This window comes from Aedes aegypti, chromosome 1 (genome assembly GCF_002204515.2).
Source record: "Aedes aegypti strain LVP_AGWG chromosome 1, AaegL5.0 Primary Assembly, whole genome shotgun sequence".
Lineage (NCBI taxonomy): Eukaryota > Metazoa > Arthropoda > Insecta > Diptera > Culicidae > Aedes > Aedes aegypti.
Window position 1 is genome coordinate 218,257,050 of NC_035107.1, and position 17,830 is coordinate 218,274,879.

Sequence of the window (17,830 nt, forward strand, 5' to 3'; positions counted from 1 at the left end):
TTCTAAGTGGTCAGGTTCATGAGCCAGAGCCGTCTAAAATATGACCAATTTACATGCACACTAGCGCCACGTAGCGGCAAAATTGCTAACCAATCAGTGCTGCCTCAGATTGCTTTTAAGCTTCTGAACAACTTTGCTCAAGACACGAACATTCTAAGTGGTCAGGTTCATGAGCCAGAGCCGTCTAAAATATGACCAATTTACATGCACACTAGCGCCACGTAGCGGCAAAATTGCTAACCAATCAGTGCTGCCTCAGATTGCTTTTAAGCTTCTGAACAACTTTGCTCAAGACACGAACATTCTAAGTGGTCAGGTTCATGAGCCAGAGCCGTCTAAAATATGACCAATTTACATGCACACTAGCGCCACGTAGCGGCAAAATTGCTAACCAATCAGTGCTGCCTCAGATTGCTTTTAAGCTTCTGAACAACTTTGCTCAAGACACGAACATTCTAAGTGGTCAGGTTCATGAGCTAGAGCCGTCTAAAATATGACCAATTTACATGCACACTAGCGCCACGTAGCGGCAAAATGGCGCATTAAAAATTTCAGCTGATGAACGCCGTAAGGCTTCTGAACAACTTTGCTGAAGACCGCAGCTTTCTAGAAAGTAAGGTTTCCAAGATATTGCGTCATTAGTGTAATAGCTTACGGGTGATGCTAAACTTTTTGGGGTGCTGCAATATTCAATTGAGGTGTTGCAATACTAGATTATGCGATTCCATACTTATGGCGGGTAGTGTATGTAATGCAGGTTTGCCCAACGTTTTTGAACCACGGGCCAACAAAATGTTGTAGCGTGTCAATTTTTTTGTCGTCCAAAATCAAATCTATTTCCATAGAATTGAAAAAAAAAATCAGTCAATAAAAAAATCTTTTTGGAAAAATAGAAAAATATGCTGCTTTTTAGTTTTTGAGTATCTATGTTGATCTCAATTTTATGAGAATGGAGTTCATATTTTTATAAGAAAACTACTCAGATTTTTTCTGAATCAATATGCATAGGATTATATAATAATCATGCGAAGGGTTTTGAGAAAACTATGCATAGCATTATTTCAGAAACTTGCTTAAGATTTGTTCTGTAAACCTGTTCAGGAATCTGTGAAATTGCTGTCATGTATTTCATTTGAGACCTGCTCAGAATTCTATTGGAACCCCAGCATAGATTTTTTGGATACCCTGTCAATAATTTTGTGCAAATTATTTTCCACATCCAGTGTTTGTTTCATTGAAGATACTGCTAAATGTACTGTATAAATCCTGCTCAATAACTCTCATTAAACCGTGCACAAGGATTCCATTAAATTCATGTCAATGATTTTGTGAGAAACACGCTCAATTTTTTTTGAAAAAGATTTCAAATACAGGTCGGACTCGATTATCCGGAGACTCGATTATCCGGGGACTCGATTATCCGGGATTCGATTATCCGGAATTTTAGACTCGATTATCCGGAATTTGTTTTTCGATGTTCTTGTTTTTCAATTTTTATGCATAAATCTAAAATAATTTGGTATTGCAATATACAATATGAATGGTTATGCAGTTTCGAACGCATTTAAACAAGGGGGGGTTGGAAAAGTGGTTTTTTGTGTATGCCGGTCAAAAAAAAAATTCTTGTAAAAACCCCTACTGTTCCTAGAAATAATTTCTGCCTACGCCACCGCCTCATATTAATAAAACAACAACAAAAAGATAATATTTAAGTTTTGTTATCGAAGATTTCATTTTTTTTTTCTTAGTGATTCGATTATCCGGAGGATTCGATTATCCGGAGTGAAAAAAAAATCGATACTCCGGATAATCGAGTCCGACCTGTACTTTAATTAATCCTGCCCAGCCTTCGGCTTGCAATCTTCTCAGATTTTGGCACCCAGAATTTTTTATGAATCCAGTGAGATTTTGTTTGACCAATTTAACCTACAACTGTTAAACTTCAATGGGGACTCAGTTTATTTTTCTATCAAGAAGTGAAAAATGGGCTACTTCAAAATAAAGGGTCGAAAAGCCACTAAAATAAAGCAAATAATAATGAACAATAATAATCAGTGACAGAATCCGTTAACTTCAATTTTCAAACTTTTGGCCAGCATAGGACCACTGCGACATCTTGGCATTCTTGGATGCGGTGGAGGAGATTTCGAAAAGCAGCCTGCTGACAAATCGCCTCAAGAGTCTTAGGGCGCTGCCATAGTAAACGCGTCGAGCGATGCGTGCGCGTGTGCGAGCCCGCAAAGCAGAATATCAACAACAGGAAATCCTTTGATCGCATCGCGTTCGCGAACGCGGACGCGTTACTATGGCCGCACCGTTATGTGTGGTGCCTACAACAAAGCTTATGTGTAGAGGTTCGCCTGCTTTTCGTCTATCATCATGCATGCGCAGCCAAGAGCCCACCAGAACTTGTTTGTGCGATTAGCGTATACGTTGCCAGTTGCTGCACCGCTTTTGAATGAGTGGTCGGTCTTGTGGATATAACTTTTTTTTGTGTTGATGAATTCTTGTACGAAGGAACGTGGCCCACTTGAAAACAATTTATCTGGATGTACTTGAATCTAGCTCTATGCTTACACACTTGGCCAAGAATGTTTGTTTCCTGCGGGTGCTCGAAGGTAAGTCAAATAAACAGTTTTGGGACATTCATTTTCATTCAAGTGAGCCGAAAATACACAGAATTGATCAAAACATTTGTAACTTTTTGTTTATTTTTAGTACAACATGCTCAAGTTTTGAAGCATTAGATCTGAGTTGTTTATTAATCATTTCATTAGTTGAATTTTTAACAGAATTTTTAATGTTTGATTACAAACATGCCCAGGAAGAAATTTTAAGCGATATATCATGAATTATAAAAATAAAATATAAGGAAAAATAATTTGAATTATAATAGATAAAACAAGGGATACGGTGTTTTTATTTTTGTGATAAAAATCACCGTAATTTTTGTAATAATCACTTGTGAATGATTTTGTTCACGTTCATGATCGGAATCTTAGCGAAATCTTTTCAAATCCGTATACATCATTCCAAACTTATTGAGCTACTACTATAAACCTAGTCATGATCACCATTCTCTACTCTGTAATCTAATTGTTACTACTGATATTCCCAAGCCCAAAGTCAACAAAGCACGTTACGTCATGTGTTTTTGTCATTCGAATCGGTTTTCACGATACATGGTACACGTGCTCACGATTACAATGCAATTTAATAAACAGATAGATGATGCAGTTACAAAAATAGCCCGTACATGTGCACTGTTTTGAATGATTTCATCGTTTTGCACTGCTGCCTACATCAATGGCTGCTCGTTCGAATAATGCGATGTTAAATCCTGGACATTGCATCATGTTCAAACGTCAAATTACACACATTAAAGGCTCATTTCGGGGGGCGAAATATGCTCGCATTCGTTCGCACACATCTTTCCCAATCGTAGCCGGCCGCCCATCCAAAACTAGCTCATCCATTCCGAAGAAGATTGGCCGTACAGACGTAGTTGGCGGGTAGGAGCATCTCCTCGACCCCTTCATATAGCAATAATGACAATAATAGCAGAGGGGTGCGATTTTTGACATTCAACCGCGCCATCGTGCCACGTTCACACTATGGGCGATCAGGTGGCCAAAAAACGAATGAATTGTTCTGATGAATTCTATATCATTCCGTTCGAAATACTTTTCCTGGAACATCAGAGTAAAATCCTTTTTAGTTTCGTTGATACAGTATGTTAAAGATAGAGTTTGTTAGGGAAATTAAAGATTTCAAACACAAGGTATTTGTTGTATGACATAAACTACATTTAGATAGCTCCCGTCAAATCTTCGGTCAAAATTCAGTAAAGTTTTTCAAGGGGGCAGTCTTCTAGAAAGCTGAAGATACAATTATCCCTCCCCCTGGTTATGCGACCTTGCCACGATGGGCACGATCCATTAGCCCATTAGATGGAAACCAAAGGCGTAACCTATGGTCTAATCCACCGGTGTACTAAATTCACTCGGTCTGAAAATTGTGACACTTGAGCGGGGCACGCTCTCGTATGATCCCCACGTGATCTAGACCCGCTCTAGTGTCAAAATTCTTCGACCGAGATGGTTTAGTACACCAGTGGATAAGACCATAGTGGTGGTATCACATTTTGGCATTTTTAAAGCCGTGTCATAATTTATATGGCATAGACGCACTAATATCTCTAATGTGATCCAACGGACATTCTGCGTCGCTGATGACATTGATGCCCATTTCAAATAATAAATATATTCGAAGTGTATATTGATACCATTGGCGACGATTAGTTTGCATTTTGCTAACCAGAATGATCCGTAGTCACTCTTACTATTATCTAGCTAGACACATCGATTTCATATACGACGTAGGGAATATTACTCTAAGGAAAATGGCTAGTACTTTCACTGAGTAGAAATAAATGTCGACAATCTTATTTTACAGTTAACTTTCCCTTACTCGATATTCCATATCTTGATATCGTATTAGAGAACCATAGTAAAAGTTGGTTTTCATGGCTAACTCGATGGTCCCTCAGGTCTGAGTTGCACTGGTTTTGTGTTCTGTAACTCAGTACCTCCCTAACTCGATGGTCCCTTCAATATTGAGTAAGGGAGATTCAACTGTAATATGGTTTTTACATTGCCATAATAAGAATTACCTCTTTTGTAATAATGGTATAAAAAATCTGATTCCAGTTTCATTTTTGCAAATTTTACAAGTAGAAAGTAGGCGTTGTGAAGCCTTGCAGTTGTCACCGAAAACTGAATCTTGTAGGAGACTGTAATTTATGTTAAAACCCAAGATAACTATATTAATGACTATAGAAAGTAAGACGCAGAGATTTATCATTAAGTCCCAAATGCAATGATAGCGGAACAATGACCAATAAATACTTTCAGCCTAATTTTGTTAGGACAGCCTAATTATGTTAAGACTTGACGACAATCGACATTTAAGACTCTAATCATACGTAAAAGACAAGAGTAGTCAAAAATAGCATGACTCAAAAACATTTAAATGACAAATTATTAGCAATCATTTCGACTAGACTGTATATTAATGACAGTACTATTTCAAACAAATTCCAATGGTTTTGCTGATTTTCACAATGCTTCCTTTTCTCAGAAGCAACAGAATATGGACATTTTTTAAAAACTATCAGGTCACAATTCTAATGAAAAAACAGTGTTCATGTGGGCGCCATTGCCTAATCCGTCTGAGTATTGGTCCTGGTAGAGGGGAAACTTGGCAAAAACCAGACCGAAGTATTTACTACAAAACATATTGTTACTCTTATTACCATGTGCTCTATGCAACAGTTGTCAATTCAGCGCCATTTTCAACTTGCATGATAAATTATGACATGTTTCACATCTTGCATTGGTTCGCAAAAATATAATTGTGTTATTAATCGAATTACATTCAGTAAGCTACAATTTTAAGTATTATTACAAGCTGCGATAAACACGTGTTTTCATACAAAAAAAATCTGTGGTCTAACTTACCCCAAAATATCTTTATATCCGGGGTAAGTGGGACCTATCAAAACAAGCATCAGAATCAAAACTTTTCCGATACGTTTCAAACATTTTCCTAGAGAGTATCACAAAAACATTCAAACATTGACGCAAGATACTGGGTGAATCCCACTTGCCCCGTTTCTCGAGGTAGCTACGTCTCATGACAATTTCTAAATTTTTCTATCAAATTCATGCACATACCAGCAAATATGTTGCCAAAATGTAACTGTGTTCTTCGATTTGTAAAATACTGGCATTTGAAGATTATATTGAACAACTTGTTTGAACTATCTTTTATAGCTGCCACTTGTTCTGGGGTACCTTATTTGATTTTCTATTGAAACACAACACATGTTATACTTTTTTGTCCCAAGTTGTCCCGCAACTATTGTTTGCATCATTACTTGCATAAGTGACTAATATTCATTATTAGGTTGTAGAACAAAACATCGAAAAATAGAAGGTCGAATAACATAAAGCCGTAGGACAAAAGGTCGAATGAACAAAATTCTAGATGGACAAAAGATCAAAATACAAAAGATTAAAGATCATGTTGATATATTGATATTGGATAGACGAGGTAGCCAGCAAAGAAAGTATGGTCTAGCACTGTTGAAGAATAGACCTTCATTACAGACGGTTCGTAAACCAAATACATACCGTTTATAATGGAACTGAAAGAAGGGAGAAATATGATAACCATTGTTTCGAATGCTTGAAAAGTGATTGCTATATTCTCTTTAGAGATTTATCCTGGCTTGATCTATTGAGCTATGTTCTGTCGTGGTGACATAAGAGCTGCTAACGTGCTCATTAACTGACGAAATTTTCATCATAAATATGTCATTCTATCAACAGCTCTTCATTGACACTACACATATAAGGAATTATTAGTATTTAAGATACTATTTTTTAGCAGATTTCCTTCTGAAACCAGCTGCTTTTATGTAGTGTTATGTTTTGGCATGATACTTGACTTTTTGATTGATATATTTTCAACAGTGAATGGTTGTTTTTTCAATATTGACTATAACATAATAAAATGATTAAGGTATTATGATTGAGAATAAATTTAACAGATTTTTCCTTCTTTTGGCTTCAGATTTACTTTTTAGTTATGCTATTTATTTTTCCAGGTTTTTCCATTTTTTTTTGCTAAATTTCAGTTCGAGTTGCAATATTAAGTTTTAAATGGTATTTTATTCATTATTTCTAAAGAAAGATTGACATTTTTTACAAGATTCTAATAATTTACAGTTTGGTCGTGGAGAATTTAGGCGCAGACATCAACATTGGCTGTTCTTTAGACTCATATGCATTTTGTTTATTTTTGTCGACAGAGATGCACTGCCCATAAAAGCATAACTGTCTCATATTGAATTCCCCGAAAAAATGTATGTGATGGGTTGCATATATTTTTATGTATATTTTCATGTGCGCACATAAAATTGAGCAGTTTTTTCGTAAACTGCTTGAAATTGTTGTCCAACCTGGTGGGACATTTCCTTATCTTTGCAGGGCGTAGTGTCACACGATATAATCATGTTAAAATAATCTATTGGCAAAAATAAAACAGTATAAGCCGAGCTTAGAGAAGTAAGTTCCGGGCGTAAAATAATTTAAATATTTGTTTAATGTAGTTCATTGATTATTTATTTGAAGGAAATTAAAAATGATTCATTCATACAGAATAAGTACCTGGGCCAAACAAAAATGTTCGCATCCTTTCTGTCGTTTTTGGATACAGTTTTTGAGCATCCTTTTGGGCATTCACATTTATCAAAAATAACTGGATGCACAAATCGCCGTTTAGTTGCTGCCATATTCCTTGTCTTTCATTTTTTGTTCGCTTCCGTTTTTCCAGTTCTTGGACTGGTGAAACTTAAATCCGAGCCTATTTCAAGATCCTCGTCCTATCTGGGATCGGCCGAAAACTGCATGCCGCTCTTCGAGTGAAGTGAATCGAAAATGGGCGATCAAACCACATTGTCTAGCGTTTTAGACAATACTTCGAGGTGTTCATCATGAGGGGTAGGATCTGCCTGATGTGGAACATTGTGGAAATATTCATTTAAATCTGGCACCTGGATTTTATCTTCATTTTCACTATCACCTAAAAAGCATTTCAACAGCTCAAGCGACATTGCCTCTTGTTCAATCAGAAATTAATTTCGTAATGACCTAGGACAGGACATAACAGCTCAACTAAGACTGCCCCGTTGTTTTTCAATTTATAACCTTGACGATGCAAAAGCTAGTGCTACCAGTATCCTTTCTAAGCAAATCTTGTGAACAAATTCAAATATCAAGATTCATAATTTGGTTGTTTCTTGCACGTTTCATTCAATTAGTTCAATTCAATTAGTGAAATAAAGGATGCCAGCTTTTTTTTCAAATTCAGCTTTAGATTAAAAACTGGGGTTAATTTTAGAGAAAATAGGTGCAATTTTCACTATATTGCTCTAAATCAAGGTATTTCATTTATTTCAGCATTGTAGGAGCACTTCCGGTAAACTTAACATCGAATATAGCTAGATTTGAAGCAAAAAAGTTTCATGAAAAATTTCCAAACTTTTGATAACAACTCTAATTTATGAACTAGCAACAAAGTGGCCTGTTGCAATCCAACTCAACGATGTAAAAGTAGGCCTTTGCCAAAACAATGAGAAGTGGTCTTTTTTGACAGGCAATTGGTTTCGTTTTTGTACTTTGACCTGACACGTCTTGTCTTAGGTAATGACTGATTCTTGAATTATAGTGAGTCAACGTTCTGAGCAGGCCGTGAGTCTGATATGGCTTTATTTCTGTAATATTGCAATATAATAGGCAAAAAAGAACTTTCTTCAATGTTATGCATTTATAATTATATTTCCGTAAGGAATCGTACAAAACAAATTTACACGTCCGGTAAAAACAGGATGATGCTCAGATGAACATTTGTACTGGCATTATCGACGTTAAATTAGCGATTATCCAACGATCAGATAATAAACTTCATTGTCGAATTTCTCGATCGATAGCAATTCCTTTTGGGACAGTTATCTTTTTATGGGCAGTGTATCTTCTTTCGAACATTTGCTGCTCAAAGATAACCTTCATACTTTTAGAGCAAAATCGTGTTTTTTCCATTTTTTTTTATTTCTTCTAAATATAGGCTTTTCTGAAGAGGTATGCTTTAGTGTCTTCATTGGCAATTTGTCCAACAGAGATTTATAAATTGACATTGGTTGTTATTTGGAGTTTTTTTCGCCCTTTCAAATATTTTAACATTGTCATGAAAATTATTAGCAATTTAGTAGTGCACACGCTGAAGTTGGATTTTTCTCAGAACCTATGCGAGATACCTAACTTTGGAAGTAATGCATTCGATTCGCATCTGGCTGCTCTCGAATAAGTCCTACTTCCGAAAAGAAAAATGCTACTTCGGCGAAATGCATTTGCTAACAGTTGGCCGAACTTTCAATATCTCGGTAATTAATTGCCGAATTCCGATAGATTTTTACCAAAATTTGAAATTTTAATGTTTTTGTTGGTTTAAGTCCATAAAAACATTTTTCCGGTTTTTGAGACCTTGTCACTCCCCCTAGATTAAGTTTTCATTTCAGGTGTATTTTGTGTTTCGTGTACCTTTTAAAATACGGCTATCCACATATAGAGATTTATCTTTATTACACCTTTTTTTTAATTCTAAAAAACAGATAAAATTTGTGTGGAACACAGATTTTCTTTCGACAACTTTTGTAAGAAAACAGAATTTTCTTGTATCGGACACAGATTTTCGAACCTGGTAGATGCAAATTTGCTATCAAATCACCTGACAGCACTTATCCATAGGTAGAACTGACAGCCAAAAGTGTGCATGCAACCGAAACGGAACAAAACATGCGAGTGTTAGAAAAGCTTAACATTTTTCCTTGTAATCGAACGGTCACTACGATCGTGAAATGTCAAAAACTCATGGTAAACAAAAAAAAATAATCGCAGCTGTCTCATGTCAGATGGGAACAACCCCAGTGTCAAAAAGTAAAACAATTGTGGTGTTTTTGTCGACTAAGTGAACGTCAGGCATGGTCAAATGTGTCAAGGTTCATGGCGAATCAATTCTAGTTTGATTGGCCCAATGTCACCCTCTCGGAATGGTGAGACTGGACCAATTTTCATACGTTTTCCATTCAAGGACCAACAAACTAATTTCAAATATTTGTTCAATATCCATGAATGTACTAGCATATTCAGAGAAACATTACGACAATGATCTAAAAAATAATCAAGACGAAAGCATTTTTGGCCCAATGTCACCCCCGACGACGTTACTTGAACGAGGAAAAGACCAAAGTAGTAGGACGAACACGCTCTATAGTGTAAAAAGAAGATTTTATCAAGAAAATTTAATCCTATTTTGACATATCATTTTCTATATAGAGTTTTTATTAGCTAACGACAACCTACATAAGGAGTAGCACACTCGTATCGGTTATGAGTAATACAGAATGAAGCATTTTTTGCGTTAAATAATAAGGCTAATCTTTATATTTGTGGCAATTAACCCCTCTACCGGCAGCTTCATTTTTTAGCCCAAAAAAATATTAAAATCGCGACAACTTTTTTGTTTCTTGGTATTTTTGCACTACTTTTTCACAAACTCTTAAAAAACTTTTCTAGTTTTAGAATATGTGTCGATATTGATTATTGGTCATCTGGAACCGGAGATATTCCAAAATTCCTTGGAGGACCGACGCGTAGCCATAACCCACATGAATATCTAAGGCTACAGAATTTTTATCGCATTCGGATATTCACTCCTTGGAACAATACATTAATGAGAGTATGTTGTGAAAAAATGAAGCAATTTGGTGCAGCCGTCTTTGAATAATGAGCATTTATGTTTCTGGTACCACGCTTGCCAAATAAAGATCTTGAAAACTTCAAAAAACCTCATACCGTAATTATCAGATTTCTCCAAGAATGCTGAACCGATTTGCATGGTTTTTTCAGAGTAGCTCCTTATTACCTGGCATTGTATAGCCCACATTTTATTTTATTTTTTAAATGAACAAAAACAAAATGGCCGTCAAAGACATTTTGTATGGAGAATGTCGGTCCCCCAAGGAACATTGGAATATCTTCAAAACCAGATAACCAATTACCGTCCATCTAATCCAATTGCAAATTATATGTAATGTTAAGCTTTTCGGTAGTTGTCCACTTCCACTCGGCTGGTTGGCCGTAAACCACGATTCATAATTAAAATCATGCAGATAACCAATGATTATTATCGACATGGATTCTTAAACTAGAAGAGTTTTTTGAGAGTTTGTGAAAAAATGGTGCAAAAATACCAAAAAACAAAAAAGTTATCGCGATTTGAATATTTTATTTGCGGTGAAAAATGAAGCTGCCGGTAGAGGAATTAATATACATATGGTAGTGTGCCACACAAATAATATTTAGCAGATAAGTGGAATTTTACGTTCGACGGAAATCTTCCCTGTATGAAGTGAATATTAGATCCTTACTTTAACGTACAAGGTAAATTATTGCCCAATACTACTCAGTACATGGCCACGACACCCATGGTTCGTTCTCAAACCTTGTTTGTTTAATTTTCTTCAGCACATTCATTCCATACAGCCATTTGACCCTCCGACTTTTCCATTCGACCTTTTGTCCTTCAACCTTTTGTCCTTCGACCTTTTGTATTTCGTACTTTTGTCATAGATTCGTATTTTTAAAAACAAAACTAATTCATTAGAACTTAGTCAAACAGCCGTAAGTCAGAAGAGTAAACAAACTTAACTAATGGAACCTAAGTTTTTCGCAGACGAAATTCTACTCGTTCCACTCTGAATCAACTCGATTTTCAGTTTTATTACATTTAATTTTCGGAATTATAAAACGACGTAAGTAAGTTCTCTTACTTTCGCAAGCTAACCACTACTTCAACCGTTCTGTTATATGGGGAGATATAGTGACTTAACCACATTTGAGTCTATCTTACACTGGTACAAAATGTGATTAGTAAATTAACAAATCAGTGTTTCATTTTAACATTAAGTTTTTGTGGGAAAATTATAGGAAATCATAATTTCTGGACGTGTGCCTCTTGTATGTAAAGCTTTAAGGATACACGTGGCGAAAGAATGTCAAAATGAGAAATTATTTTAGAATAGTTTTTGAAACAAGGTTTTAATTCTTCTCAACTTTTTTTCTCCACTTCAAGACCAACAATTGAAAAGGCCCAATCTCCAAAAAGTAAACAAAGAGAAAAACGTATTCTTGTTTTGTCGAACAATGAATCAAATTAATATTATAAATTTAAGCATTATCTGTTATTTTATCGTCCAGAAAGTCGCTGCACAAACTGATTTACAACAACGAATATTTATTACTACAGTTAACTCTCCCTTACTCGATATTGAAGGGACCATCGAGTTAGGGAGGTATCGAGATACAGAACACATATTTTTCATATTTTAAACTTTTCATTATTTTGACAAAATACATTCAGAATAGTTATTTTCACGTGAAAAACAATACAATTTTACCACATTTACCTCTGTGGCACTTTTTTACCGATTAGCAAAAATTAAAAATTTTAGCACCCAGAAATTGGCAGTAAACTTTAATTTTACTATCAATTTGATCATTATAATCAAATTCATGAAATTTATTAACATTTGGAGGACATTTGGAACTTTTCATGAAAATATCGAGTTAGAGAGGTAAACTTACTTAAGAAACTGAAACAGATAGCATCGAGTTAGGGAACATAGAGTTAGAGAGGTATCGACTTACAGAGGTATCAAAGCATGCTAGATTGAAGGGACCGCGCATTCCATCGAGTTAGGGGAAATATCGAGATACAGAATATCGAGTAAGGGAGAGATGACTGTATCATTTTTGCCAAAAATCCATACTGAAAAAACGAGTCAAAGGAAATGAGGCTTCTATTTCACCAAAAGCTATTGAGCCCTTTTCATTTGTACCCATAGGCGGCGGTCGACGCTGATGAGGCTAGTGAATTGACGCCTTTGTTTACTCTTACATGTGTTAAGGCCTTCTAGTTGTAGCTTGGTTTTTCACCAACTTCAGATGTGGATTTTTGAAAATCAGTTAAAATCAATAATAAAATACGAAAATTGAAATGTAGAATAGTGTTAAGTTGTGAAGTAAGGTACATCGACGTCTCTACAGCAAGAGAAGATTCGTGCGGTCGATTATATATGTGATTTGTTGTATCCTTCGTCATCCATGAACATTATGGATGTACTACGCGAGTTTGGCGTCGAGCAATTGTATATTAGTTTAATAGAAATAATATTGCAATCAAACTTTATTTTTCATACAATTGTAATAGAATTGTGTTTTGTTGATAAGCTGTGAAGTACTGACATGCAGACACAGGAATTATTAGGTAGTGTGAAACAAAATTCATCAATCTACAGGAACCCGACGGAAAATTTAATAATGTTCGCCGTTGAGACAAGCGATGTGTAATATAATACAAAGCGTAGTCGCTCCGTAACATAACTTACATCTACTTAGTAAATTTGAAACGTTTGTCGTAATCAACATTGCATTTTTGACGTTTGTTTAATAGGCCTCAACTCTGTTTCAGTCAAATATACAAACGAGGCCTTTTAGGAAAAGGCTGCATTTGCGATAAATATCCTGGTTAGAGAAAAATGAGATGGGGCCTTTTAGAAAAAATGTTATTTTTCAACTTTCATGCATATTTCTGAATGACTATTGTATGTTTCAGTGAGAATAGGCTCTTATACACTAAAATCAGCAAAAAAACGATTTGTTTACATTTTGGACTTGAGGCCTTTTGAATTGTTGGTGAAAAAGTAATCGTGACCTATTTCACCTTATCAAAAAGTTTGTCTGAAAAGAATGTTAAAATGTTAAACAAAACAACAAATTTGTATCCCAAAACATAAGCAAGAATGGGCAATATTTTTAGGCACCAGACTGTATAGAAACCGCCCATAGTGATTCAGCTGCAGCAACGGCAGCAACGCTGTGAATCGCTAAAATCTCGATGATGCCCTCTCGGTTGGATTCGTCTCAGCGGGAGCCGTTGAGGCAAAAAATATAAGTGACTTGAACGCGTCACGAGCGGCGAACCTTCAGCTCTTCATACAAAACAAACGCGATTGGGTATCATCCTCCTAGCCGTAGATCGATTGGAGTATGAGGAGAGAAAAAACGCCGTCATCCACGTTGATTCAGCAAGATACAGGTTGCCGATGATCGAAGACGTCCCACTCGGGGAACAAAACTTGTTTCATCATTCGATCATTAGATAGTCGGATTGGATAAATTCAGGCATTCCAGTGAAGTGGTTTGATGCCCCGAATGAAAAGTTGATTGCCTTATTCTTCGCAATGAAGGTGAAGATCATTTTGAGTTTTACCGATGCGGACTAGTTGTTCTACAGTTTATCTATGACTCGATATCGACTCATAAAACCATACCGAATTACCTATTTCTGGTCCCTTAAAAATATGTTCCACAGGATTTCTGTTCCATAACTCTATATTCCCATGAGCCGATGTTTCTTTCGATAACTCATGGAGGGATTACTGTATCAATATTATGTTAGTTACATTCAACATCTGAAATACTCCCCAAGCCCATCAAAGTAGGCTGTTGATACTGAACAGATTTTCTGAACACACAACAGACTCTTGCCAATCGATCATAATGATAGGCTTTCACAACGACGACGATACCGGACCCGGATGGGTGGATTTGCGTGATCACGGAAAAATGTAAACCATCGTCTCGTGATGGTGGATCGTTGATAAGTTTCACATCATCATTTACACTTCTTCTCGGCAGCAGCTGATCCACTCCACCGCTATTGGCGGCTCTCGGACGAATTCCACCTCTAGACAGAGGATGCTGCGATCCGCGATCGAGCGAGAGAATCACGGAGAAACAAACTCCCGAAGACTCTCCCGAACAAGACAACGTACCTGTATGTTATTCCGCTTCACTTCGTAGCTCAGCCAATTGTCTGTGGAGAAGGCGATTGCCAGCAGGGCAACGGCAATGATGGCGGATATCGTCGCGAGAGACAGCGTTACTGCACTGCAGGGCATCTTGGCTACTTCGCAGTCGTTGTCTTCGTCTTCGGATTTTCTAGGGTACTTTCTCTACAACTACACCACCACACACGGACACGATCTCTCGCTGCTGGGAGCCTTCGTCTTCCAGAAATACCTCGCACACTGCTGGACGTTCTCTAGGAGGCACTACGATCTTCACCGGAATCAGGTTATTTGGGCACACTCGCTGGCGATCATTGGCTACGTTTTCACAGAAAATATGCTATTCAAAACTCTACGGATCTCACTGCCCTACACTTCTGCCTTCAAACCACCGCAAAACTTCACTTCCAACAAGTGCTTCAAAATCTTCACTTGGTTTGAGCTGTTAACATTCCCTTAACACTCCCGGATCAAAGGTGTCAAACTCCAATTCATTCGAACCAATCGAACGGATTTCGCCCGATGATAATAACAGAACTTGCTAGCAAAACGGGGAATTTGGATCACTCCGCGATCGTGTTTCTTCTTGGTTCCGTACTGGATCTCCCGTTGGAACAACTTCTTTCTATCCTACGCTCGCACACCAGCATAAACCGCCACTACCACACCAGCTGTAACCTCTATAACCGGGGATGATATTCTCTCTCTGTTGACGCGTCGCGGTTTTCCTACTCCGACGTCTTCGATAGGCAAGGCTCGACTAAATCCACCGCTGAACGCAAGATCAGGCTGAACCCCCTGCCTTGAGCGAGCGCGATCACCACTACTACTACCAAACGAGCACATCTCAAGACACTCCATTCAAGACGACGCGGCAAGAAATTCACCACTCCCCGAAAGAATCCCACCACAGTCGTCGTCGTCGTCGTCGTCGTCATCGCACCTTAAGCCGCGCTTAAGTGTGTATGGGGCGAATGTAAATATTTTCAGTCCAGCAGTTTACAGTTGTTCTGCGAGATTTGCGTTGCATTTTGGATCATTCAAGTTGTCGTTGCCGATCGATCGCGTACCTACACTCATGGCGAACGAATGGTCGGCCACGAGTATGCCTAACTAATATCAATGAAGATGATGCATGCGACGACGACAATCAAGACGGAAAGTTGCTGCTGTGGTCTCTCTGTGGGTGCTTTCTCGCGGCACCAAATCCGGGCGGACTTGATTCAGGTTCAGTTTGCTTGATGCTCCTTCATCTTATTATTGTTCCTTTTTTATGGATGGAGAAACAGGTAGGTGTGTAGGTTGAACCGAAGGAAGAAGATGACGGGGAAGAAAGGAACTTGTCGTTTGTTGTCAGGATTGTGAAATTTGCGACACGTGTGAGATTGGATAACAGTTCAAAGTATGCTCCAATTTAATTCTTAAATTGCATAAACGAGTTAAATATCACAAAAGCAAAATGTGGTTAGCAACTTATGATTTAGGATTGTTAAAGGGAAATTCAAATTTACTTTCCGGAGTCAGTGGGAACTTCCAGATAGGATGGCTTTCAGTTGTCCACCGTTGAAGCACCGACAAACAGACCTTCTCTCCTCACTAATTATTGATCACCTTTAAGCAGTTGATTCGAATATATGGTTGGTGGTCAATCCGCCAATCTCATCCAAGTAACCACTAGTACTACGCTAATCCGCCTTTTTGGCCTTATAGAGCTATTATACTGCAGTATAGTAACCTAAACTTTTGCACGATACACCATACTGAAAGGTGAATCCAAACTTTTGCACGATGACTTGAATGACTATTTCATTGATTTTGAATAGTTTTCAGATTTTTCTGCAAAAATTTCGTGAGTGCTCTTCAAAGAATATAAGATTACCATTCTAATGACACCTTGTTTTAAAATTTTGGTCGATCCAATGCTGAGGATATTCGCAATGTTTTTGCAGTGTGTTTTTTGAAAAATGTCACAACTTTAATTAAAAATTCAGTACTGTAAAATGGGGAGTGAGGGGTGAAAAAAAAATCAACTCGAATTTCATGCAACTTCTGGTATGTCAATAATTGAACAAAGGACAGCCCTATCAATCTCTCGTCCTGTAAATCAAAAGTCAAATACAATTATGAGGATCCCTTGACAGATTTCTTAGATAATAATGGAAATGTGTGATTTTTGAGAGAAATTCAAAATGGAATGTTAAGGAATTTGAATTCCGTAAATAAAACCATATTTTGCTAACAGCAAAACATAATCTTTTTGGTCAATAACTTTGGTGCTTTCATTCAATTTCATAAGTTTTGTTCAACCTTAACGATCAACGCTTGGATGGTGGGCTGCGCATAGCCATGAGCGACATATCTGCGAGGTACGATCGGTGCCAGCCAAACAAGATCGATTACAAATGTTTTGGAGCCATCCTTCGTCAATCTGAGCTGCCCGAACCATTCGTTTTCCATCGCGGGATGGATAAGATACACATTTTTAGGTGTAGCATTGTTTGATTGACAGTTCCCCAACTGGCTCAACTTCTTCAGCGCCAAATCCATTTCAATTTGCATGTTTTTATTTGTGTTTTAACCAATATTTACTAAATCAGCGAACTAAGCAGCAAAGTTAGGCATAATTAGCTGCAAGGAGACAGTGCGCATCGTATCTTCGTGCTGTGCGTACACGAATTCTCTCTGCTCTTGGAAGTGTTTAAAAACTACCTAAAAGCAATAAAACAGTACCTACTACATAAACAGTACTTTTCAGTACCGTAAAACGGGGTATCTTTGATAATGCGGGTAACATTGATATTGCGTTACCGACCACGTACTAAACGAAATATCATTAAGGTACCCCGGGGCAAGTGAGAATCTGGGGTAAGTGGGACGTTTCGTCATAGCTCACTTAGGAAAAGTTTTTCATGGGGGTATTCTTCTAGAAAGTTGAAGATACAATGACAAGGAATGTATTAAGTACAAAACATATTGTTATTTTTATTACCATGGGATTCATGTAACAGTTGTAAATTCAGCGCCATTTTCAACTTACATGATAATTTGCGACACGTTTCACGTCTTGCATTGACTCGCGAAAAATAAATGTGTTATAAATCGATTTTCCATCAGCAAGCTACAACTTCAATTATTATTACAAGCTGCTTACGATAAACCAGTATTTTGTTTTCATTTCATATGAAATTTTCGATGGTCTAACAAACCCCAAAATATCTTTGTACCCGGGGTAAGTGGGAACTATCAAAACAAAAACCAGAATCAAAACTTTTCGTAGACGTTCCATACATTTTCCTA

General features: G+C 37.2%; 1 protein-coding gene across 1 annotated transcript in view; it reads right to left on the reverse strand.

The window, feature by feature from the left end:
• Positions 1-15,305, reverse strand: part of LOC5574050 (transmembrane protein 235) — a 95,959-nt gene extending 80,654 nt beyond the window's left edge. Inside the window, exon 1 of the mRNA XM_001654978.2 lies at positions 14,519-15,305. Within this exon, the coding sequence (XP_001655028.1) occupies positions 14,519-14,644 (126 nt within the window). The 5' untranslated portion in view covers positions 14,645-15,305. The remainder of the gene's footprint in view (positions 1-14,518) is intronic.
• Positions 15,306-17,830: the final 2,525 nt, after the last annotated feature.